Raw genomic sequence first — 25,118 nt, forward strand, 5'->3', positions numbered from 1 at the left:
AATACCTAAAGAACTGCAACAACAAATAATAGCACAGTTTTATGACAGTTTACAGGCCCACCACATTGAATGACGAGCCATGAATGCAAGAATAGCTGCAAATTACTGGTGGAGAGATCGACAAACCAACGTTAGGAAGTATATAAAAAATGTCTGCCTTGCATGCACAGAGCACCTCCATGAAGCACTAAAGTTCTTTTACAAACATTACCTGGAGCATCGAAACCATTTCAGATTGTGGCCCTGGATATTTGCAGCCTGTTTCCACAAAGCACTAGGAATAATAAATATATATTATCAATTATTGATCACTTTTCAAGGTACTTAATTTTGATACCATTTGCGCTTATGACCACTGAAACTGTTACTTGCGCCTCTGTCAATCACTTGGTATTGCCTTTCAGAAGTCCCGATGCAATACCCACTGGCCAAGGCTCAAATTTTATGTCGACACTGTTTGCACAAGTTTGAAAAATGTTACAAATCAAAAAATGGCAAACTATACACTTTTACCCTACAGCCAACAGTCACCTAGAGCGAGTGCACAAAATTACTGTGCAAATGCTATCATTTTATGCAGGGAAGACGCTGTTTGATTGGGATGGATATGTAGGATTTGCCACCTCAGAGTACAATAGTCGTGTCTGTGAGGCAATGGGATGCTCTCCATATCAAGCAGTCTATGGGAGACCCATGAACTCACCCTTTGAGATTGACAAATCGCTCCCTGATGTCAACATACATGAAGTGAAAAGGCTAGCCCACCATCTCAAAGTCATATGGAACCAAGTTAAATGCGATAATTTCAAAGCCACACTAAAACAGCTAGAACTCAGCAACAAAGGGACTAACCTCCCTCAATATAAACCCAGTGATCTGGTATTGCTCAAAAACCCTATAGTAAAAAAGCAACGAACTAAGAAGTTCACTTCTCACTATGAGGGCCCCTTCCCTCTATTGTGCATTACCAGTGAATGCCAAAATTCAGTTACCTGATCGTACTACAATATTACACTTTGATTAGCTAAAGCCGTATCACAGCCCTGCTGTGCCATCTCAAGCAGTACTGCCTACTTCTACCCTAAAGTCGCTCCCACGGATAAATGTGTCACTGCAAAAAAGCAGAAAAAGAAGAACGATAGGGTGTTACCAGCACATCCTTGCTAAGCTTTAAGAAACAAGCATCCTTACACCCTGAGGTCCAAGGACTAAACAAGAAAGATATAGTGATACAACTGTCACAATGGGATAAGAAAGAGACGAATCATTTACTTATTTGCCTGTATCTATAAAAGTACAGCAATAGCAGGACAGAACTGAGTGCAACAGAGATGCATGCTGTTCCACCAAAACCAAAAAATTTGCAAGGATAGCTTATGCTCTTTTATGTCTCTATTTGTTCATGTTATAAGACGTAATGTTAAGATCAGAAGACAGAGCAGAGGAAAATGATAAGATTTAAGTCATGAGAACTAGCTGATAAGCGAGCTAATCAGTTAATGCTTTTTGAGTTGCAGCAAATTTCTGCCTGTTACAGGAAAACGTGAAAGTGTGAGTAAGTTTGTGATACTGCAATCACAAGTTACAAAGTTAGATATTGCCTATCACTTACATTTGGCCATGAACAGAAAAGCTAAAGAGAATAAGTTGTTATGAATCCACTTTAATTAATGCAGACCCAGGAAGACAAAAGACCCCCACGAGGTATACAGGAAACCAAGTCAGTTTGCATAATGTCACTACAAGTGAAATAGATGCTAAATGTATGAAAAGGCCTCTCAAATGCTCAACAGTAATCCATTTCTCAGAAACACATGTGGTCACAAGTCAATACAACATGTTAGACACACGTGAAGAACAGAAGTTATTTCCACTCAAGAGTCAGTCAGAAACTACTTCTTGTGCCGTAATCTGAGCACCTAGAAAATGAAGAGTAAGTTAATGTTTCTAGTACCGTTAGGTAGCTTGAGACACAAAATCTCACTCTTGCAAGTAACAACTGTTACCAGTACATAGCTTTTTCATTTCTTCCCACAATGTTTCACATATAGCGCAGTTCTATCTCTCAACAAGTATTATGAGACTTTTGCCAGTTAATTATTTATACTGCCACAAGCAAATTGCCATATATGTCTACACAGAATGTAATACAAATGTAACATGTTACCCACTGCCATTATTTTTGGAGTCACTCAATGTTATTTACATGAAGATAAAACGGTTCACTAACAAAGCTAGCTTCTATGCAATACTTGAAAAGTTACACAAATTAAATTAGAGCTGTATTTTTAAACAAAGCCATGAACATTATTTTACATTCAGATTTCGCATGCTGAGGCAGCAATCCAATCCCATTTAGGTTCAAGATTGTTGACTATTATCTGGTAGTAAGGAAAATTTATAATAAAACACGAAATTAATAAAGAGAAGCTTACTCTCATGAGCTTCGAGGTAACAGGGCCAAAAGTGTGTCACTAAAGATTTCTACACTATGGGGTCATTTACTGACTGCCTGGTCTTTCCATCCTTCTGATAGGAAATACTAATGAAGTTATAAAAGGAAAAGCTTAGCCACTACGACAAGCAACACCACATTGTTGCCCATATGCTGAGGTTCGAATGCACATCAGCTCCCCCACCACTTTTAGTGGCAAGCGACAGCCATTGACCTGACATGGTATGATGCTCAGCTGTCCAGTCAGGTGCCCTCTTGTTGTTTATGATCTGTACACAGGTGTTTCGGTATTAACTGGAGCCTACTGGAAGATTATTTCCGTTCATAAAACACCCACTGTATCCTAACTCAGCAAAGAATTACTAAAACGTAAAGTTAAAACATTACATCCATTACTGAATGTATGGTTACGCACTTGCCTAATGGCTTAAATAAGGTCCAAGGTTAGACCGCTCAGAGCTTACCTGAAACCATCCTGCACAATCTACCACATCAATCATGGTATGCAAGCTAATGCTAATAGCTTTCAGTAGAAAAGGAAAATATTTCTAGTTTCTCATGCAACCTGAGTCCTTTGTGCGAATGAAGAAGCAGAACCAAATGGACGTAGTTTTGAGTGAACACAAGAATACCAGTACCATTAGGAATTTCAGCTAAGTCTTCCCAGCAGCTTTGGCCCTCCTACCTGTCACTGCAACAGGAGTGATTTTAGCAAGAGCCTGCTACAATATGCATTTTCGTGGAAATCTTTGCTACATGGGTGACAGGCATATATAACACACCAGTATAGTCAAATCCTGCCTGAGTAAACCTACTCATAATAGAGATTTCAAACTAAGCGAAATCACACACTAAGATACAAATACCATGAAGTTCTACTCAGGAAACCATGTAAGTAATACCAATTATCAGTCATGTTCAGTAACGCTTCACTCAAATTAGGGCGAGAACTGCCAATTATTTTGTAGCTGCAATCACAGTATGGGGACTTGAGCATCTAAAAGTGACTATGCATAACCAGCTTATCAATGTGCAGTATTTCCAGTCGAATCCTTGCATCACTAAATGTACTTGAAGTAAACTACATGCTTTACATATGTAACGATAACAGAAAACTATTGAGGATTACAAATCATTATTGATTCTACCACCATACCAACGAGCCAGATACTTTTTCCAACGTTTCTCAGCCACATGACTATTGCTCTTCATAAAGGCACTGGACGAGCAGCTCACGCTCCAGAAATATGCTTGCTACCGATGCAACATAGGATCCTGCTGCCTATAGCACATAGTACTGGTATCAGGCCACAGCAACTGTGCCGAGTCTCGCTTAGCTACAGCATACACCACTTTAACGTCACACAGTTAGAAAATTTTGGAATACAGTGGTGGTGGTGGTTAATGTTTAACGTCCCGTCGACAACGAGGTCATTAGAGACGGAGCGCAAGCTCGGGTTAGGGAAGGATTGGGAAGGAAATCGGCCTTGCCCTTTCAAAGGAACCATCCCGGCATTTGCCTGAAACGATTTAGGGAAATCACGGAAAACCTAAATCAGGATGGCCGGAGACAGGATTGAACCGTCGTCCTCCCGAATGCGAGTCCAGTGTGCTAACCACTGTGCCACCTCGCTCGGTGGGAAAACAGTCGCAATCTCCACTCTGAGAATCAAAAAAAAAAGTTTACTGATTTCACCAAGCACAGTTATTTGTGTCCTCACAAAATAGATATAAAAAAATAAACACACTTCGAGCTATTTTCTATGATTTGCCAAGCCAACTTGCGGTTTCCAGACTTCAAGGTAAGTTCATTGCTGGAAAATCAACTGCCGCCATCTGCAAGAATCTCAGATGCAGCGCAACAATTCATAGGATATTGCAGGTAGGTTGAATAAATCACTGTAAAGGTCATCAATGAGAACTTATATTAATAAAGAGCAGAGGAATAAAGAAACAAGACACGTAATGATACAAGATCATCAATGAATTTATCACCCCAGTATTAAATCATTTGAGAGAGCAAAAAATTGTTAAGAAGATCGTGTCTCAGTAACAAGTAGAAGTAATATCAGAATTCATGAAGTACTTTAAGGTACAGGAAGAACTGTTAGGTGGATATTTCTCAATACTTTCACGTGAAATATACGAGCCTATAAGGGGAAGTAAATGACTGCAAAGATAACAAGAGAAAAGTTATTGCAGCAGCCCCTGCTCTAGCAACTACTGAAAAATATATTTGAAAATGTTTACTGTGTTTAGCGTAATATTTTGGAGCTCCACCTGCATGTCTTTGCATTTCATTATGTATTTATGTATTTTATTTGACAGTCTACCCTCTCTCTGAGCTTGCCTCCCCACTTTGAGGTGTATTTTTATTTTTATTTTTATTTTACTATGTAATGTATAAAAATGTTCAGTGAAATTTGAGGACTCTCAAACTGAGCTGTGAGGAAATAGCGAATATAGATACTTTATATGATTGTAACTTTGTGCATTTGAAACCAACAATTTAGGGAAGCATCACAAATATTAGGACATACCTCCTTATCTAATTATTGTAAATAAATATTGGCTCTCACTGGGAGATTTGCACGCAATGCACTTTACACAATAAATACCTTTTGTGCTCAGAATCATTTTCACTAACAGTGATGCCACAAGCTCTATCGTGTATGTCAAACCAAGGCACACCGACTGGCAAAGAATTCATGTAGTGGCTATGCTTTTACGCCCTTAGGAAAATTGAAGCGCCAAAAGGCGTAATCCATTGATTGACGCAACAATAGATAACTATTGATTTCTATGGTAGATTAAGTAAACTTGGATCAATTCTGACAACACAGTTATTTACGCTACTGATAGGGCATGGTGCATGTGTGTTCGTTCTTTTGGAATTGCCAGTTGGTGCCCATGACCGCATGCTGCTGCAGTTAATTTTTGACCCTCCCACTTTTATCACTTATCCTATTGCCATGTTGTCAGCTCTGTTCTGTATTTCTTTCTTCTGTTGATGAGGAGCTAGTTGGATTAAATGATACTAGGCCCTCCAATAGTACCAAAACTACCAAATTCTTTTCCAGCCACACTGTATCAAGGTATCACTCCTCTCTTGTGGCAGTGATCCGTCTCGCTTACTCAGGTCTTGCTGAACGGCGTCAACAGTGTCCTAATAAAAAAAATAGAGCCTCAGAAAGATGTCGAGCACTTCGCACTTTGGTAACGCATGCCTCACCTGAAGGGATAGAAATTTACAAGGGCTATTCAGAAAGTAGGAAAAGTTTCCATCTTGACACCGCTAAGCGCGCACCGATCATGTATATTTTAGTATGTGCATGCTTGGCAGCTCAGTCGGCATCCATCCGTGACAGCAGGAATGTCTCTGCGTATCTGGTTTTTTCGATATTCGAATTTGAAATGCACAGTGCAATCGAAAATACCGTCAGTTGTGAGGTGCAGTCTGTGATACGGTTTTTGTTGGTAAAAAACCTAAAGCCTAAAGAAGTTTGTCGTGAACTGTGCAAAGTGTACGGAAACAACGTAATGAGTGAATGTTCCATCCGGAAATGGTGCATTGGTTTATAAATGGCTGAACCAACATTCATGATGAAGAGAAGAGTGGATGCCTGAGCATTGTGACTGACGATTTTTTCGCTAAAGTTGATGAAACGATTTGTGAAAACTGTCACTTCACAATAACGGAGCTTTCGATTTCTTTTCCACAAGTTTCACGGACTTTGTTGTTTGAAATTGTCACTCAAAAGCTAGGCTACCACAAATTTTGTGCACAATGGGTGCCCAAAATCCATACAAAGCATCATAAAGAACAGCGAATGAGGGCAACGTTGACATTTCTGGAAGCCTGCCACATACATGGTGATTCATTACTGGATCAAATCGTAACTGGTGATGAGACTTGCGAAAAACACGTCAATTACAAGACAAAACTACAGTCCATGGAGCGGGGCCACACAAGGTCCCCCCCAAAACCAAGAAAATGTTTCCAAACTTTGTCAGCAAGGAAGCTGATGGCGACAGTGTCTTGGGATAGGCAAAGTGTGCTTCTTATTGATTTTCTCGAATGTGGAGCAGCCATAAATTCTGCCCAGTACTGTCAAACTTTGCACAGCCTTAGAAGATCAGTTCAAAACAAACACCGAGGAAAGCTGACATCCAAAATTTTGTTATTGCATGACAATACCCGACCTCACATGGCAAACCGCACTAAAGAACTCCTTAATTCATTCAAATGGGGAATTTTTCCTCATCCACCCTACAGCCCCGATCTTGCACCAAGTGACTTCCACTTGTTTCCCAAGATGAAGAACTGGCTTGCAACGCAGCGCTTTGATGGCAATGCAGAACTCCAGGTGGGCGTGACTCGCTGAAGTCTCAGGCGGCAGAATTTTACGACAAAGGTATTTCAAATCTTTTCCACTGCTTTGGTAAGTGCTTCAATGTGTTTGGTGTCTATGTGGAAACGTAGTATGTCAGTCATTCTTGCAGATGTATATAATAAAATGTATTTCTTGCACTTAGATTTTTTTTTTAATACTAAAACATTCCCTACTTTCTGAATAGCCCTCGTAACATTGCTACTTGTCGGTTGTCACGAAACTGGGTTCCTTCATCATTCCATTTGCTACCATGAAAACTGCTGAATGGCACACTCAGAATTATTCCAATCGAGTGGTCATTTCAAGTGTTATGTCTGTGCCTGTATTTCTACTGGTCACTGGCTTTTCTGCATGGATTTTGTGTAAATATGGCTACTGTAAATCCCATGAGCCACTACCGCAGGTTGTACCAGTTTCCCAGCCAGATGGTGAATAGTGTGGGTAACGTCTAATGAGTCACCCTACTTCACAGGCATGGCCTCCCAATAGGTTAAGCTACAGAGTTTTGCATAACCGCGTACTAAAGTTTTATGCAAATTTGTTAAAAACAATTTCATGGGAAAGTAATTTTCAGATGCCAGGAGTAAAAACAAACTAACTATTTGTAAAGAAAACATTTAATACCTAGTTTCTTCAACTGCCAATTATGCCTCTTACAGGCTCATTTTGTATTCATACCTATCACTTATTGTTAGTTCACCCCTTGTTTATTGTGTGTCACTTCAGCCCCCATTGACACAACTCCCGCCTGCTAATGTTGTCATCTCTGGTATTCGACATGCTCTCATTCAGCCAGCCAGCCCTCTAACCATCTCGACCCAGGGTCTGTATTACAACGCCCAGGTGACAGTGCACTTCAGCTCAGCTGGCCGCCACCTTGGCTCCATACATGCAGTCGCCTACCAGTCGCTGCACCAACTCTGAAGGCTTCACAAAATGTGTAGAAAAGGACATTACATTTACAGAAACTTCCAATTATGAACAACTCAAATGACACCAATGGATAATGATATTGTAAGGTAAAAACACAAATTTTGTACCCTCTGCCCCTAGTGCATATTTCATAATCAATTTCTTAAAATGAGAAGTCAACCCCTCTTAGTTTTAAGACCTCTCTTTTAAATAAGAAACACTAAATATCAGTCGCGTTCCATGTACATCAAAACAAAAACCTTTCGTGTTTTGAATTGGTCGTTAAGAGGGCTTAATCTCAACCACTGCAACTATCACAAACCTGTAACCGGCTGTCATGGGAAGGGGAAGGAATTGTACTTGGTAAAAGGTAATAACAGTAAAAATGTTTATTGTATTCTGCATGCATCGTTTTAACTTAGCCTCAGGAAGTGGCACAAGCAATTATGTATACTACTCCGCAATATGCTAGGTCAGCTTCCACATTATTATGCTCAGCTAGGGATGCCACTATAGTACTGCTGAGTAAGGGACACCAACTTTCTGCCACAAACTCGCCAATGGGAGGACTGGGTGCTGTCACATGAGGTACACAAGAGGGTTGCTGAGGTAGCGGCTGCAACAGTGGGTTGCACTCTTGCCTGTCAGCTTCCTTACTCTCTGGATGTGTCCATCAGCCCTTCCAATTGAGGGTGAAAGGCTCTTTCCGGTACTATGTGCGGTTTGCTCCATGGTCGTAGCCAGTTTTCATGAATATTGTACTTATTAGAGGTAGAACTTGGGAATAAAATCAATTTTACCCAGAATCCTGGCATTTCTCATTTAACATATAGGGAAAAAACCCTGGATCCCTACCTGAGCTTTTGATATCATCCTGACATGTGCACCACTGCCAGACATTGACGACACCCCGAGACCGCTTGAAAGGAGCAAAATATGTCCCAACTACGGGCATGCAGAAGGATTACTGGCAAATCAAGGCTGACATGGCTGAGTGGGAAAAGATTGGCTTCATAACTCCTGAAGGCCTCTATGAGTTCAAAGTTATACCATTTTTGACAGTATAATGTAATTGGATATGTAAAAAATCTTCGCACCAAGTGGCGGCAGGAGAACACACGTATAAGAAAAGGTGCTATTCTTGCAAGCTTTTGGAGCCATTGGCTCCTTCTTTCAGCAGAAGTATTGAAGAGGAAGAAAGAGGGGTGAAAGGAAATGAACTGGAAAGGTTTAGGAAAATTGATAGAGTTTGGAAAAGTCACCCAGAACCCTGGGTCAGGGGAGACTTACCAGACAAGATGAAAAGGAAAGACTGATTGTTGGGGTGCACCAGGCAAGATTTGAAAACCTGAGAGCTTAAAGGTGGAAGACAAGGTAATAAGCAAGACAGAGATTACTACTGAAACCTCACGCATGAGTTAATAAGAGTGAACAGTTAGCTACATTGTATATAACAGAGGTAGGAGGAGGATGGCGAAAAATAGATAGGTCAGAAAATGAAAGATGTAGAAAAATAAAATGGAGTGAAAAAGGAGTAGTTACTATGAATAAATGCTGAAACAAAAGAAATTAACATAAATTAAGGTCAGGTGGGTGGTATGAAAGAAGAACATGTTGTAGTGCTAGTTCCCACCTGCGGAGTTCTGAGAAACTGTTGTCTGGGGAAAGAATCCAGCTGACATGTGTGGTGAAACAAGCTCCAAAGTCATGACTATCATGTTGTACAGCACGCTCTGCAACAGGATATTTTGTGTTGCCTGTATGCACTTTCTGCCTATGCCCTTTCATCCTAACTGATAAAGTAGTGGTAGTCATGACAATGTAAAAGACTGGAACAGTTTTTACATAACAGCTAGTATACGACATGTGTCATCTCACAGGTGGCTCTCCCTTTGGTACCTTATGTTTTGCCAACTGCAAGGCTGAAGGCAAATGTCCCGAGTTCATCTCGGTGTGGCACACAGTTTTAATCTGCCAGGATGTTTCATATCAGCACACACTCCGCTGCAGAGTGAAAATTTCATTCTAGAATTGTGTCCTTTTTGCACAGTTTTTGCTTGTATGAAGATGGATGGCATAAGACGTATAAATGACTATGATTATGTGAAATTGTGACCACAACAAACGTATAAGCAGCAGAGAAAATACAGAAGTTAACTCACTAATAAAGTATTCACTGCAGCACAGATGGGTAGTTGGTTCATTACAAGAAATGAAACCATTTGTTACTGTAATCCTGAAGATGGCATTGATTTCAAAGATAGAATTAGGTGACTATTTTACTGAGGACCGGCTAGACCAAACCTCATTCTTTCAGTTTATTTTATCTCATCTCTGATTTTTGATATCCACTCATCCTAATTTCCATTCAAAATAAACATCAGCAGTGGCGAACAAAAGTTGCAAAAAATAAGGAGTGGAAAGGGTTAACAAAGTGTGAAGTACTGTTACATCATAATTAGAAATTATAATTCACAGCCCTGAAATCTGTATGATTAAACTATGTAACTGTGCAGCTGGCTAAACTATCAGAATGTTTAAATAAAATTTTTTATATGTAGTGCAGATAGATGTTGACAGAGCAGATTATGAGAGGAAGGTGAAGTCCTTAGGCACTGACTAAGAAGCTAAATACTAAACAGAATTTAACAAGGATTTTCGAAAAACAAAGCTTATGCTTGGTGGAACTGGACGCCCAATAAACTAACTGAGCACATACATCACACAGTAACACCTCCATTACATCTAACAAACAACCAATTATCTAGGTATTCTACTTCTGGTTTTCATAAATTACTATAGGAAATTTAAAAAGAAGGCTCTGCTAGACTCAAAAGTTTGGCAATGCTGAGAATCTTGGAAGATAAATTAAGAGTTAGATGAAGTTTGTGGGAAGCATTTAGATTGAATGACCAAATGAAGAGCCAATATTCTGAGTACAAGGCAATGAAATACAGAATACTCATTCATTCTCAAGTAGACAACATGAGACACCACAACATTACAGCAAAAGTTCTGTTAGCAGAGTATAAAGTACATAATTAGATAAAGCAGTGTAATAGTATGCATGATTAGTGGAAATAATCACATGACAAACAAAGCATGACAATTAGTACAAAATGAACACAAAGAATTTTACTCTCGTACTTGAAACACACACATTTTGATAAGACATAGAAGGAAACACAGCATTCATTAGAAATAAAACTGATACTGCACCGAACAAAGATTATGTTTGAGAGAGTGAGTGAGTGAGAGAGAGAGAGAGAGAGAGAGAGAGAGAGAGAGAGAGAGAGAGAAAGAGAGAGAGAATCTGTTTTAGAACAGTACAGTACAGTGCAGTGACTCAGTAATGTGAGGTAACAGGCGAGTTGTGGCGCCCTGAAAATACTCTTAAGTTTGGAGTTGGCCTGAACGTGTGGGCGCCTCTCGGTGGGCCACGGCTCATCTGCGGCCATGTGGTGCTGAGCATCGGCCGGAGCAAGAGGGGTAGCCCCAGCGCACGGTCCAGGTCGACCACGTCGCCAAGAATTCCATGTTGACGCTGTGACGAGGACTGTGCTTTGTGTCGATGAAGGAGATTTGTATGCTGGGAGTACCAAAGATGGTGGACTTTGTGAAACCATAATGGCAGACATTTCACAGTTCATGTAGGAATTAATAATAGCCAGAGGAATCATGATACCTCAGAAAGAAACATGTACATTACCATTATTTGCATGATGATCCTGATGGTGTAATATTTCCAATATCTTTATTAGTTTTAAGTTTAGTATCTGACCGTAAATTATACAAGTAACACCCAGCAACGAATTTCCAAAATCTAAACGGCAGATCCGATTTTGTCGATCAATGTGTCTTTAGAAAGCTATTAGTGTAAACCTAAATTGGTATGAATTACAGGCATGTAAATTGAACAGTACATGAGTTATTGGAGGTCAAAGTGGTCGATTACTATAAATCGCGTCAGGTCGTAAGTACTCCACAGTTACATGAAAAAATGGTAGCAGCATGCTTATAAATATATTTATTCATCTATGTCTTTGTTTATATCTGATATATACTATTCATGAAGAAATTGGTCAAATATCTACTGTGTTTTAGAAAACACAGAGACATTAAGCTACTGGCCTACTTTTGTTCTATTCCTTTGATACATGTTTATTTGATTTGATTATGTATTTAATAATGTGTGTTAGGGCATATTTATGGTCCAGCCATAAAATATTTACTTAATTTCAAGTTATTTACATGGAAATCCAGTATTTCAAATGTATTTCAATATATTTGTGAATGTGTGTTGGCTTGGAGAAATGGCAGGAGCTCTCTAGCCAATGACAGCGCTCGTTAATGAGGAGACTGTATGGAAGTGTGGGAGGAGCATCGGGTGGCACAGGACACGGGGGAGTGCTGGATGAGGAGGTGTGATGGGCGGTCGTGGGAACTACTTGGAGAGTGGAGCAGTTTGTGTGTGGAAGCGGGAGATAGAAATATTTCGTAGTGCCGACTTGTGCACTTGTGAGATTTCTGTAGCTTCTGCAGTGAAGACGTAGTATGCATCTAGAAGTGAATATCTCACGAGCCGTGCTGTTGCTCATAACTAATTACGTGAAGCAGGAATCTACTGTTTCCCTGTTATTCAACTCATATTTTATTTAATTGCTGGACCATTGACACCAATAATTGTTTTGCAGTAATAAACAGCATTCTTAAAGGTGTTTCTGCTATCATACTCATCATTTAAAGTTGTTAAAAATAGTACCTGCAGGTTTTATTGAATTGCAATCTTTCATTTATAAATTTCTATGTCACATTCAAATTTGCAATTTCCGAATGATAGGAACCTTCGACCATTTGACTCATGTGTATACTCATATTGTATACTGTAGACTCAGCAGTATTTGGCTTGTAATGCAGCAACTACGTATCCCAGCCCCCAGATAATGAAAACAGCTAAATCTTTCTATATTTCAACTCTGAGTCAGAGGATACACAGTTGAGGGCCACACACATTATTTTTGTATTGGAAAGCCCACAGTAGGCAAATGCCAGTTACAGATCCAAAGGTTTCAGGTTTGATGCCTGGCTAGTCCTAGGTTTTTTAGCTGTCATCTATCACTTCTTTCACCTCTGGCAATGTTTGTTAATATGTAGTATGTCAAACAGCAGCACAGTTCAGAATACACATTAACCTACAGATCCCCCTACAACTGGCAGTGTAAGATGGTTCAAAGATTGGAGGAAGGCAATGGCATACCACCATATCCAGTAAAGCACTGTGTTATCCAAAACCAAACCTCTGTGTTAATGCAGCTTTACTTTATGTGCCCCCCCCCCCCCTCCACCACCTACACATATTTATGTTTTAGTACCTTTATTTCTGTGTACCTAAATGAATCTCTGCTTCAGATACAGTACACTTACTAGTGATGTACCGTATCAAAGGCCATGCATTCTATATTTCAGGATATTCTTATTAATTAATAGCATTTTATGTAAGAAGTTATAATAGTGGACACACAGCAAATGCTTCTTGGAATTTAATGCTATTGCCTTCATTCTTTCCCTGAAGTTAAAGAGATCGATGTTTTACAGAACAAATGATGTACAGACTCTACCATCAGGTCAATTGGTGTTTCGATTCCGTTATGAAGATCACAACTAAATATAGAAGACTTCTGGAGTCCCAGCCACACATCAGAGCGTATGTTAATGGGCAATATCCAGAGTGCACCATAACCACGAAAGCAGCACTGCTGTTGTCACTATATTACCCAGTGAGTGTTCCCCCCCCCCCCCCCCAAAAAAAAAAAAACCATATCTGTATCACGGCATGCAACCCCAGTTTGACTCTCCACATGTAGCTGCCACCAAGTGCTATGTTGATCATTTACTTTGAATTAACACATTTTTATCAACACAAGATGAATATTCAAGTATATTGGTCAACAACCAGAAGTATTCAGGACACTAGATGATAGCACAGTGTGTATTTAACCTTATAAGGTGATACTTTTTTTCCACTGGGAACAAATAACTGCTTTAAAAATATAAACATGGAAAAAAACTTACTTGTTGCAACAAGCACATTTTCTGCTTCTGCTCTTCGCTTGTTTTCATTGTCATCAGTTACAAGAAGCACTTTAATGTGATTGTCGGAATGGAGTTTTTGATTGTGATCCAAATGTTTCTGATACCACTCAACTGTTCTCCGAATAGCACGATCATTTCTGTCATTTGAATTCTCGTCAGACTGCTGCAAAACATGTGTGTCCCTAGAAAGAAAGGGATGTAATTAGTGAGGATTTTATTTTACAATATTAAAGTGAAGCAAACAGAATTATTTTACAGAAGAACACCATCTTGAACATGGCTGTTAACAGAAACTGTGAGTAGTGATCGGATCTCAGAAGTCTTTCCAAGTGCAGTTAGATGGCTACAGGGCATTGTTGGTTTTGGAGCAATTGAAAGGCTAACTCATTCTCTTGCGGGTCAAAGAGAGGTTGGCAAACCTTATTATGACTATTTAGTAAGTGTAGCAGAGCAATAAATTGATCCAAGTCCACCAGTAAATATTTACTAGTTAATCTTCAGAGATATACAATGTGTACTGTGACTCTTGTATCATGAGTGTGTGGATTCCGGCCAAAGCCGTGAATGGGATCTCGTGCAACACCATGTCCTCTCCAAGAGTATGACTACAAAATGTTTCAAGTCTTAAGGAAAGTATTACCACGAGAAGAATAAAAATGCAACTATCAAGAAATAAATAAATTTCAGTAAAGAGAATGGATCTATAAAAAAAAAAAAAAACTTAACGTCTATTTCAACTGCTTGTCAGAATGATAATTGCGCCAATGTGGTTGCCTCATTTGAGAGACAATGTGTACAAGTTCTAAGCACCACAGAAGTGGCATGAAAATGGAAAAAAATACTACACTCTTCGGAAAATATAACTATTTAGACGACATGCTGTGTAGTATCAGACATACATTTAGTTTTAAGTTTGTTGTGATTGTGTGAACAAACAAGTATTAATATTTCCATGAAAAATGACCACAATGCAACTGTAATAAAGTACATCATTTTATGGATTTAACCAAGTTAAAGTCAAAAGTGAGGTTACATTTGATATTAAAGGCTCTTGCTTTGATTTCAACAGGCAACACCTCAGAAGTGGGTTGTTGGATTTAAGCACTGCTGTGTGTCCACTGATGACAATGCATGCTCCAGCTATCTGAAACCATGTATGATGGATAACTGATGAGATTGTTGCAAAACTTCATGATGTTACACTAAATAAATACATATTGTAGGGATAGAACTCTGCAGACATTGTAAACATCTTGAGGTGATGCAAACCATATTTTAAACAAAGTTTTCAGTATGACAAAGCTCTCTCCTTCGTAGGAGAGAATTCTGTTAGACACTGAACAAAAATGAGTTTTAAAGGATAATGCTCAAAAGAGTTTCAACTTCATGGTTCTACTGAATTCCTCTTATGGTTACATGTGCATAAATACTCCACATGACAAAGTAAAATGCATAGTGAAGGGTTACTCCATACCAATATTAAGTGATTATCTATCTTATTCCATTTGTACAGGGGTGAAAAGAAAAATATGATTTGTACACACTAATCTCTCTCATGATCGCTAAGCAAGATACGCGAAGGAAAATTGTAGCACAATTTGCCTTACATGTTGGTGCTCTTAACATAATCGACAGTTAGAAAAAGAAAAGATTAAACTGCCTCCCTTTTACATGTTTTCACAGAGCACCTTCAATACAGGTTGGGTTCGGTTGTTTGGGGAAGGAAGTCGGGCATATCCTTTGAAAGGAACCATCACAGCATTTGCCTGGAGCGATTTAGGGAAATCACGGAAAACCTAAATCAGGATGGCCGGACGCGGGATTGAACCTTCGTCCTCCCGAATGCGAGTCCAGTGTCTAACCACTGCGTCACCTCGCTCGGTTCCTTCAATACACTTTTGTAAAGAATATACTGACTTGTTATTATACTACAAGCACATCACTGAATATGTTTGAGGTCTGCTGCCATGCCTACTTGATTTGAGTAGTAATAAAGACTTACACTAGTGTCTTGTATAGAGAGTCCTTTACAGATGTACTGCATTTTTCCAGAAGCCTCCACGAAAATCTTCTTCCATTTTTTTTTTTCTCTGCAACTAATTTTACATATTCAGTCCATTTCATACAACTCTGAAGTATTATCCGAAAATACAGAATTTCTTTTGGCTGGCTCCAGAAGTTTACCCCCAACCTAGTATTTGGGTATTATCTTTTTTTTATATTTGTTATGCGCTATCCTAAATTCATACACATTTCAAGCCATCTGTATCTTTAAACCATCGCAGGTTTTTGCTATCTTTTGTAACTTTACTTGCTACATATTTGCCGACAGCACAGCTCAAGATGTGTTTCAGCTTTAAGCACCATTCAAAATGGCTCTGAGCACTATGGGACTTAACGTCTATGGCCATCAGTCCCCTAGAACTTAGAACTACTTAAACCTAACTAACCTAAGGACATCACACAACACCCAGTCATCACGAGGCAGAGAAAATCCCTGACCCCACCGGGAATCGAACCCGGGCGCGGGAAGCGAGAACGCTACCCCATGACCACGAGCTACGGACTTAAGCACCATTCCTCTATGCTTTCTGCATTCCAACAAAATATCCTGTTTTTCTTTTTAATAGTATGTCAGCATTCTAACAAGGAACGCAAGGAAACAAACAGCCATAAAAAGAGATACAAACAATTGGGTCATGGAGTGACATCAATAAGAATACAATTAAAGTACTTTATATGCCTCAAACTCATTTAACATCTGAGGGCCTTATAAAGGTGCTATCTATGTCAGGTGTCACTGATGTAATGCTGCGCACATACGGCGGACCTGGTCAGTGGTCAGTTTGTCCCTGGCAGCCACCTCAGGCAGTTGCAGGTGCACTGTTTGAACATTGGCATGCACTACACTTGTTGTAGTGGCCCATCATACTTTTGTTGTGGGCTAAGTGTAGTAACTGGCAGGTTACTACACACCTCCTTCCTTGTGGGGGAAAGACCAGGCGTCGTGTCCATGGTCTTGCGACTGAAGCAACAGTCTTGGCATCCATAACGGTGCTGCAGGCAGCAACCAAAGATGCAAGAAGTTCCTGCTCCCCTTGGACCAGCAGATAACAGATGACAATGAGTGGGACAAGGGCATCCCCACTGCATGTGAACCAGGGGAATGTTGGACAGGACCAGTCGGAGGGAGATGGGAGCACTCTGGAAATTGGAGTCCACAATGAAAGTCACCATATGGGCAGTAATGATGGTAGGCTGGAGAGGAGAGGCTTTGGTAATGGATAGCCGGCTTCTGACCCCACTGATGGCAGGGCCTGTTCAGAGCAGTGGGAGGGGCTGGCACTGGCCACAGGAAGAAAAGCCGCCATTGCTGCTGACAAAGCCCCAACCAGGGGTAGCTAGAGACGACTAGGCCTGCTCAACCCACAGAGTGGCCGTCACTTATGACAGAGGCCATGAAGCTCGGTCACCTAAGCTTGATATGACTGCTGTGGTTGCCTGCAACACTGGTAGAATTTAATGCATGCAGTGACCACCTGCATACACTTGTGGTGATAGAACAGCAAATGACACATATTGTCAAAAGAAAGTGATGCAAAAGATAACTGGCACAGTCAGTGGTACACATGAGTGGGTACCCACAATAAGAAGAAAACCTTACAGATATCAGTGTGAGCCACCTAGAATGCCATGAAATGTTGGTGAAGCCACATCTTGTAAGTGTTTCACTCTCAAATTCATCATAGGGGCGCGAAGGGGGAGCAACTGTTGAACAACCAGCAGCCGAGCCGGGATCAGCACTGCCAATAATTCTTCCAGCATGGTCATAAAGCCTGCTGTTGTTGTTCCGAAAGTGACTAGAGTAAAGCCTCCATGAAGGAGCCGAATGGCAGAAAAACCACATACTCCAAAACACATGAAAATTCAATCCTTGACGTCGCCACGTGTGTTCTAACCAGAAACACAAGGAAACACACAACTGTAAAATGCAATTTACTGGGTCACAGAGTGCCATAAACAAGAAGAGAATGAAAGTAGTTTATACACCTCAAATTAATTTAACAACTGAGAGTCTGGAAGCCCTTGCATGCCTTTACAAGGTACACAACAGTACATGAAACACAGGTCCACCATTAAGTATCAAAAAAAAGGATTGATGAAAATGTATGAGGCAAAAAGTGAAAATGTATTGTTTTAAAAACTAAAAACCTACAAGAAAAGTCATGGTCATCACTTCCGTTTTCTAGGATTCTCTTGGAATGATGGCCACAAATACAAATTGGTTGCATGTTATGAAGAGACTTTCCTTCGCTTTCTTCATATTGAATTCTTGTTATCAACCTATATGTCTTACTTTTTCATGTTTAAATAGTTATTAATGATTTCATCTTATTTGCAGTGAAAGACTAATCTGCATTGTACCTGAGGTCTAGGTTAGGTTGGAGGATGACAATTAGCTTTTGAGTTGGTGAAGCCAAACAGTGTGAATAGGAAATATTTCTTGCAGTAACCGAGTGATGTAGAGGTTCATTCCATGAGTGATTAGCTTTGACTCAGAATGTATGAGATGTTGCATGAACCAGTTCAGAATAACAGCCAGTCACTGCTTAACACTTTCTACTTTAAATTCTCTTATCATTGTTAACAAACAGGCTGTAAATATGTTCAAGTTACAATGAGTGGTCAAAGGTTTTACTCCATCTCACATTTTCATCACTGGGCATTCACAAATATGAAATACCTAAAATGGCTGGGTTTGTCGATTTCAAAGCCTTGATTAGTTTCACTATAGCCGTTAAGGCAGAATGTGTAATGCCTTCCAAGCAAAGCACTACAAATGTGAAACTGAGGGCCACAGACAGAGATCAAAGTATTCATCAAAAGTGAAAAGGATCTGCAGACGTAGTAAACAGAGAGTAAATGACATGCCTTTATGCGGGGGAAGGGGTTTATAGTCTATTTACTATTTACTTGATGCGTTTTCACCAACAATATACATGAGATAGGACAATAAAAAAGGTTTGCAATATGTGTATTGTTCTACACACAGCAATCTTAAAAAAGCAGAATTAACTGAGAGGAGTGTGTAGAGAAAAGCTAGCTCTGTATCTGTTCTCAATAGATTCAAGACAATTTCAATTTCTGATAAAACGCCAAACATTTATGTGGAGGGCGTAATAAAAAAACAACCAGATTTTGTTTGTCTGCCTGTCTTGGGTGGATTTCAATGTGTATATCATTAATTTTTATATCCATTCATTAAAAAAAATGTTTACTCACTCATGAAACTCATTCTGAAAGACAAAGAAATTTCTAGAAGTATTGCTGATAACTGCTCTAAGTCTTTTATATATAGCAGGACTCCGATTCTTTGTTTCCTCAAGGACAGTTTGTGGAATAATAACATCACAAAGAGTATCTGCCTCCACAACATCAATCTGAAAGGCAAAGCAGAGAAAAATTTCCAATAGAATTGTAATTTCCAATGAACATACAAGACATTATATATCTCATCAAATTTCCATGGTTGGTACAGTTATTGAAAGTACATTCTATCTGTGTATATCACGTAAGATTGCAAGTGTACTGAAAAAAAAAACAATAATGTCAAAACTCATAGAATAAAAACTGATCAATTTGTTTCTTTTAACAGTTATCTTGCATGTGTCTCTAAGACCATCTAATTGTCATTCTTGTCTTGAATATTTTTCTGTCTTTCTAAAACTTCCCCCCCACCTCTCTCTCTCTCTCTCTCTCTCTCTCTCTCTCTCTCCCCATCTATTTATCTGCAAAAGAATCACAGGGACTCAGTGGGAGATATTCAATATTCTACTCCTTTTCTCCATGCTATTGCCTGTCATGCCTCCATATATTATTTTCATCTCCATAGCTGTATCCATCAAAGTCTGATGCATCATTTGTTATTAATTTGCAATACCACAGTCAATTAAAATAAATTTGAAATTCTTCAAATTATTCTCACATCATCTTCCATTAACCCCATGATGTTGTATAGCCTTCAGGAACAAGTCAAGATATACTTTAACAGGTGAAACCAGATATTTCAGGCTACTTCTTTCAAGAAGCAAAACAACTAATAATCACTAGTGCTAATGTAATCACACCAGTAATCATGGGATTATCTGAAGATAAATATACTACAAAAAAAGCACCTATTCAAATACTGTTTTTATCTACTAGTTCATATTAACTACTTTTATAACTTTACTTCAGGGGACAAGGTCAGTCACCCATATACTGGAGAAGTTGAAATTAGTATACTATGAACATTAGTGTTAACTGTTATTTACATTCGTATTAATTTTAAAAATTGTTGATAATGAACTCTTTCACTTTATATATCAATATCTGGAATTACTAATTTCCTGCCTGATGTCTACTGGCAGCCTTTCAAAAACTTCTGCAGCAAAATATTAAACTCCATTCTCAACCCTAGACAGGAATGCACAGTCCTTATCAGCAGTCCCTAAGCTGTGGATAGCAGCAGCCCTGGCCACTGTGGCTGCACTACACGGTCTAATATTACACATTCTGGACCAGTACAGATACATAAGGGACAAATGAAAATGCAGTGCCTTATGTGTGTGATCAGATTTAAGGTAAATGCCAAGCAGTTCTGATCAAAATGACAACAAATAAGCCTGTGATAGAAATGCAAGTCACATTCCTGAGTAAACTTTGCTAGTGCAATAGCCTTTTTGGTTCAAGGATATGATGTACAAATTGTCAAACATACCATCAAAAGCGATGTGAGCATAATCCTTTGTTCATGGCACCAAGGCGAGACCTCTAAACACCAGTCATTAAAAGCTTTGTCGATAAACCTCATAACTTCTTTGCCAGGAAATTAAATTAATTAAACCATCAAAAATGTACCTTCCTCAAGCATTCGTCAACAGCAAATAATGATTTATTATCATTACATAATATTGTATATAGACTTGTTGAATATAAGTAGCCCCATACCATGACACAACTAATTTTACCAACTGCTGTAGATTTGGCTAAGTTTAAGATTGGCAAGTTTAAGGGGAAACTCCTTTCAAATGTGAATTTGTATAACAATTCTATCTGTCTCTGAACTTAGCACATGGTAGAGAATATCAACACACAATTGAACAAAAAATTAAAAGGAAATTAATTTGGATTACAGATCAATGAGACCAAAGACAATGACAATGATGTACACTTTATTCTTTACAAAATATGGTTATTATATTATAATTGTATTGTGGGGGACCTTCTCTTTTGTTCAAGATACTGAACACATGTTATAAATGTGCAAGGGACAAACTGTGTTGGTATTTATAGTGATGCTGGTCATTTGACGTACCTGTTATCGAGGATTGCAGGAATCATTTGAAACAAAGTTACAGTTTCAATGTAGACTCATTGCAACATTCACTGACAACCTCTTGAATCAAAGTATTTGAGTCATCCACTGAATTTAGTCATAGATGTGTGATGAATATAGTAAACAATATAAAAACTCAGATAATGAAAGCAATGTCTTTTATGCTGTGGTAGTGCAGGAGGCAAATACATGTTTGTGTTGTAATTTGGTCAGTTGTGGTGATTCCCTTGTGGCAATGAATTCTCTCATACATTCCAATCACCTAAAGATGCATTTTGGGGTAACTCTTCCCATTCTCAAAGGATATTTTTCACTCAGAAATGGTCGGTTGGGGCAATAAGTGGCGGACGTTTGCGAATCTCTTGCCAACCCCTGTTCATTAGTCTGTGTGTGTCTATATACATTCTCGTTAACAATATCAGCTTATTCACAAGAATTGGCAGTCAATAATAGGCAGAAATCCAATCTGCATTTGAATTACACTTCCTTGACTCCTGTGCAGAAAGGTGTGCAGTATACTGCTGCATCCATTTTCAATAAGCTACCACAAAAATTCAAAGACCTTAGCAGTAAGCCACATGCTTTCAAATCAAAAATGAAAAGTTTCCTCCTATTCTGTCAAGAATTTCCTTGAAAAATTAAGCTGATTCCTGTTTATATTGTTGATTGCGTTTACATAAACTTCTGGATTGTCTTTTTTTTGGGTTCATCAACATTTTGTTTTATGTCTTATTACTTTTTATGTTGCAATTTCATGTACTGACATGTTCCACAACCTTGGAGATTTGCTCCTCAATTTGGTCCTACGGAACTAGATGGGTAATAAATAAATAAATAAATAAATAAATAAATAAATAAGTAAACACACCACACTTGAAGAATAAAAAAACCAATATAACAAACACCATGAGACACAATTTTTTTTGTAAAAATAGCACATTTATCCAATATTTCTGATAAGTTAAATGTATTGCATCTGCAAGGACACGACATTTACATTTTGAAAATTAGTCCAAAATATTTCCAAAATAAATACCAAAGATTAAGTTTCCTTACTGCACCAGTTATAAGGAACATTAAGGGAGGTAGGAAAATATTTTTGCCTAGCTATAGTAATAGGGAACAAATTGCAGCGACTCTGAGAAGTAAACATCAAATATTCAGCTCTGAGGACAGAAATGTGGAGTATGAATGGATAAAATACAAAAGCATTGTACGATAAGCCACAGAAGGTTGTGACATCAGAAGAATCGTTTTGCTTCAATATCCATATCACAAAGTTGCTTACAAAAACTAACAAAGTTTAACAGATTTTAATGAATGTATGTTTATTAGACAAAAACTGACCAAAGGCAAAATAAGCATAATGAGAGAAATTCAAGAAGCATTCAATTATTCAAAGGATAAAGTCTGCCATATGAGCTGACAAAAAATCCTCCAAAATTTTGGTCATACATAAATAAACCAGTAAACAGACTAAGGTCATCTATTCAGTCACTCAGTGACCACACTAACACAAAGTGAAAGGTGACAGAGGGAGGACCAAAATACCAAATACGGTCTTCCAAGATTTTTTTCACCAAAGAAGATCGTAATATGGTTCCTTCATTCGATATATGTATGAATGCCTAAATTTCAGATATTGAGTTAAGTATCAAAGTGATCAGGGAATGGAAAATAAACTAAAATTGTTCAACAATGGAACAGCATCATGATCATAGACAACATCAAATCAAATGTATTTAGTTATGGTACATATCGTCCCTGATGGCAATTTTGATGCTAGGGACAATTTGCACAGAAGATAGTTTAGCATGCTGATTACAGTAGAGGCATTCACAGGAACTGCTTGAATGTGCGAAATGTTCAAACAATCCTGGCATACCCACAATAATACCAGCAGCGGTGGCAATTCTAGCAACGAGGTCTTCTTCTGTTTCCACAACATTTCATACACCAGCTGCTTCAAAAGCCTGCAGAGGAAGAGATCCAAACATATGAGGTCAGTCGGCCACAGAATCACCTCAGTTGAACCATCAATTCTCAAAGGTGGTCTCAGATGATGCCTCACAGCAATACTAAAATGGGGTGACACCCCGTAGTGTTAGAGGTGCATCTTTTGTCTATCATTCAGAGGTACATTCTTAAGCAGTTCTGTCAATATATGTACCACAAAGATGCAATATCTCCATCCACTGAATCAGAATGGAGGACTGTTTGGCTCAATCAACCTGTCACTGAGAATGCTGACCCACATATTAACACTGAATCACTGTCAATGAGCATGAGGTCAACTACCTCGAGGATGCACATGAGTCCAAACATGTTAATTGTGGATATTGAAACAGTCTTCACAAGTCAACAAAGCCAGAAATAACAAGTGCAGGGAAGTCTTGTAAAAACCATTATGCAAACTGCATGCACGGGAGAAAATCTTCAGGTGCTTAGTGCTGCTATGCACTGTGGAAAGGATGAAGCTACTGGTTGTGTAATGCTTTGTCAATTGCTGTATCCACAAATTCATTTCCCTGAATTGCCATCTGCCCTGGTACCCAACAGATAACATTAGGGCAACCTAAATTTGCAATATCATCCATCTGCTTTGACCCATGATGTTACTGTGTTGTGATGTGTTGGTGCAGTGTATTTGAAATGGGTCATATTTGCAGAGGGTTTGTAGGAGTGTGCGGTGGCACTCTGCAGTGTGTTTTTTAATTTTTTGAATGTTTTGTTAGTGAATGATTGGACTGCTTTAGTGCTGTATGTAAGAATAATATTTAAACTGTTTATGACAGTTTCTTAGTTTGATATTGGGCATTTTTGGCAATAGATTCATTTTTGTGTTTGGAGTTTTTAATGCACTGTGTTGTTTATGACTGGAGATTAAATTTTATGTTTCATTTTTGTTGGTTATGGATCTCATGATGAAGTTAAAGAACAGGTTGCTGGATTGCGATTAGTAGATATTGTGGAGTCTGTTTCACCTACATTGGTGAGGTTAGGTTTTCAACATTAGGTATATGAGTGGGTTTTGGTGTTGTCGTTACCATGGACTTCATTTTAGCTATGTAAGTCAAGTGACCTGTTCAGTACTGGAGTTTACTGGAGTTCAGTACTAGAGTTGCTGAGCTGTGCATCATCTGGTTTTGTGTTATCATTGATTTCATTTAAGCTATGTAGATCAAGTGAAATTTCCAATACCAGTTATTTTCAGGCTTTTGTTTGCTTTTTTGTTGTCCAAGTATTTGTTTTAGTGTGTCTTCATTATTAGGATTGTTGTATATTTAGGTTTTCCTTACCCAAAAACCCATAATTCACACAGTTCTCATAATTTCATGCTAGTTCAGCAATTAAATATTTTTCGTATTATTTGTGTCAGTTTGCATGTATAAAGTGTGACATCATCTTCACCATATTGTGTGAGCTTGAAATGGGGGTGTCTGTCATCTTGATGGTGTCACGGGTCAAAGCTGGTGGGTGGTACCAGAATCTCTCCTACTTCCTACCCGAGCCTTTGCAGAAAGAGAAGGGAGTCCCAGGTGTATTGGAGATATTTATCTGCATGGTTCATGGTTAGTACAGACTTGAGGCAATTCTTTTACGTCTATAGGTAATTCACTAATGCAGTTCACTTACAATCAGGTTGGTTCTAGGATTTTTTTCTGTTGATCATAGATTCCTTCATCTCAGTCAGTCATTTGCTTATTTGAAGCATGCCAGGGTATGCCATGTTTTGAGGTCCACATTAAACTGTACACCCATCTGTATTTGACTGGGTCAGCCAGTTGAAAGCTTGGAGAAAGGCCACTGTCTGGCTGTCAGAGACTGGTCAGGTGTGCGTCAGTTGCATTTGTGTGTGTGTGTGTGTGTGTGTGTGTGTGTGTGT

The 25,118-nt window shown here is 38.9% G+C and overlaps 1 protein-coding gene across 1 annotated transcript in view; it reads right to left on the minus strand.

The window, feature by feature from the left end:
- LOC126183676 (exosome complex exonuclease RRP44) overlaps positions 1-25,118 on the minus strand; it is a 149,922-nt gene that overhangs the window by 115,541 nt on the left and 9,263 nt on the right. The window contains exons 3-4 of the mRNA XM_049925843.1: positions 19,138-19,295; positions 13,834-14,036 (exon numbers count right to left, since the gene is read on the minus strand). Of these exons, the coding sequence (XP_049781800.1) occupies positions 13,834-14,036; positions 19,138-19,295 (361 nt within the window). The remainder of the gene's footprint in view (positions 1-13,833; positions 14,037-19,137; positions 19,296-25,118) is intronic.

Source organism: Schistocerca cancellata, chromosome 1, assembly GCF_023864275.1.
Source record: "Schistocerca cancellata isolate TAMUIC-IGC-003103 chromosome 1, iqSchCanc2.1, whole genome shotgun sequence".
Classification (NCBI taxonomy): domain Eukaryota; kingdom Metazoa; phylum Arthropoda; class Insecta; order Orthoptera; family Acrididae; genus Schistocerca; species Schistocerca cancellata.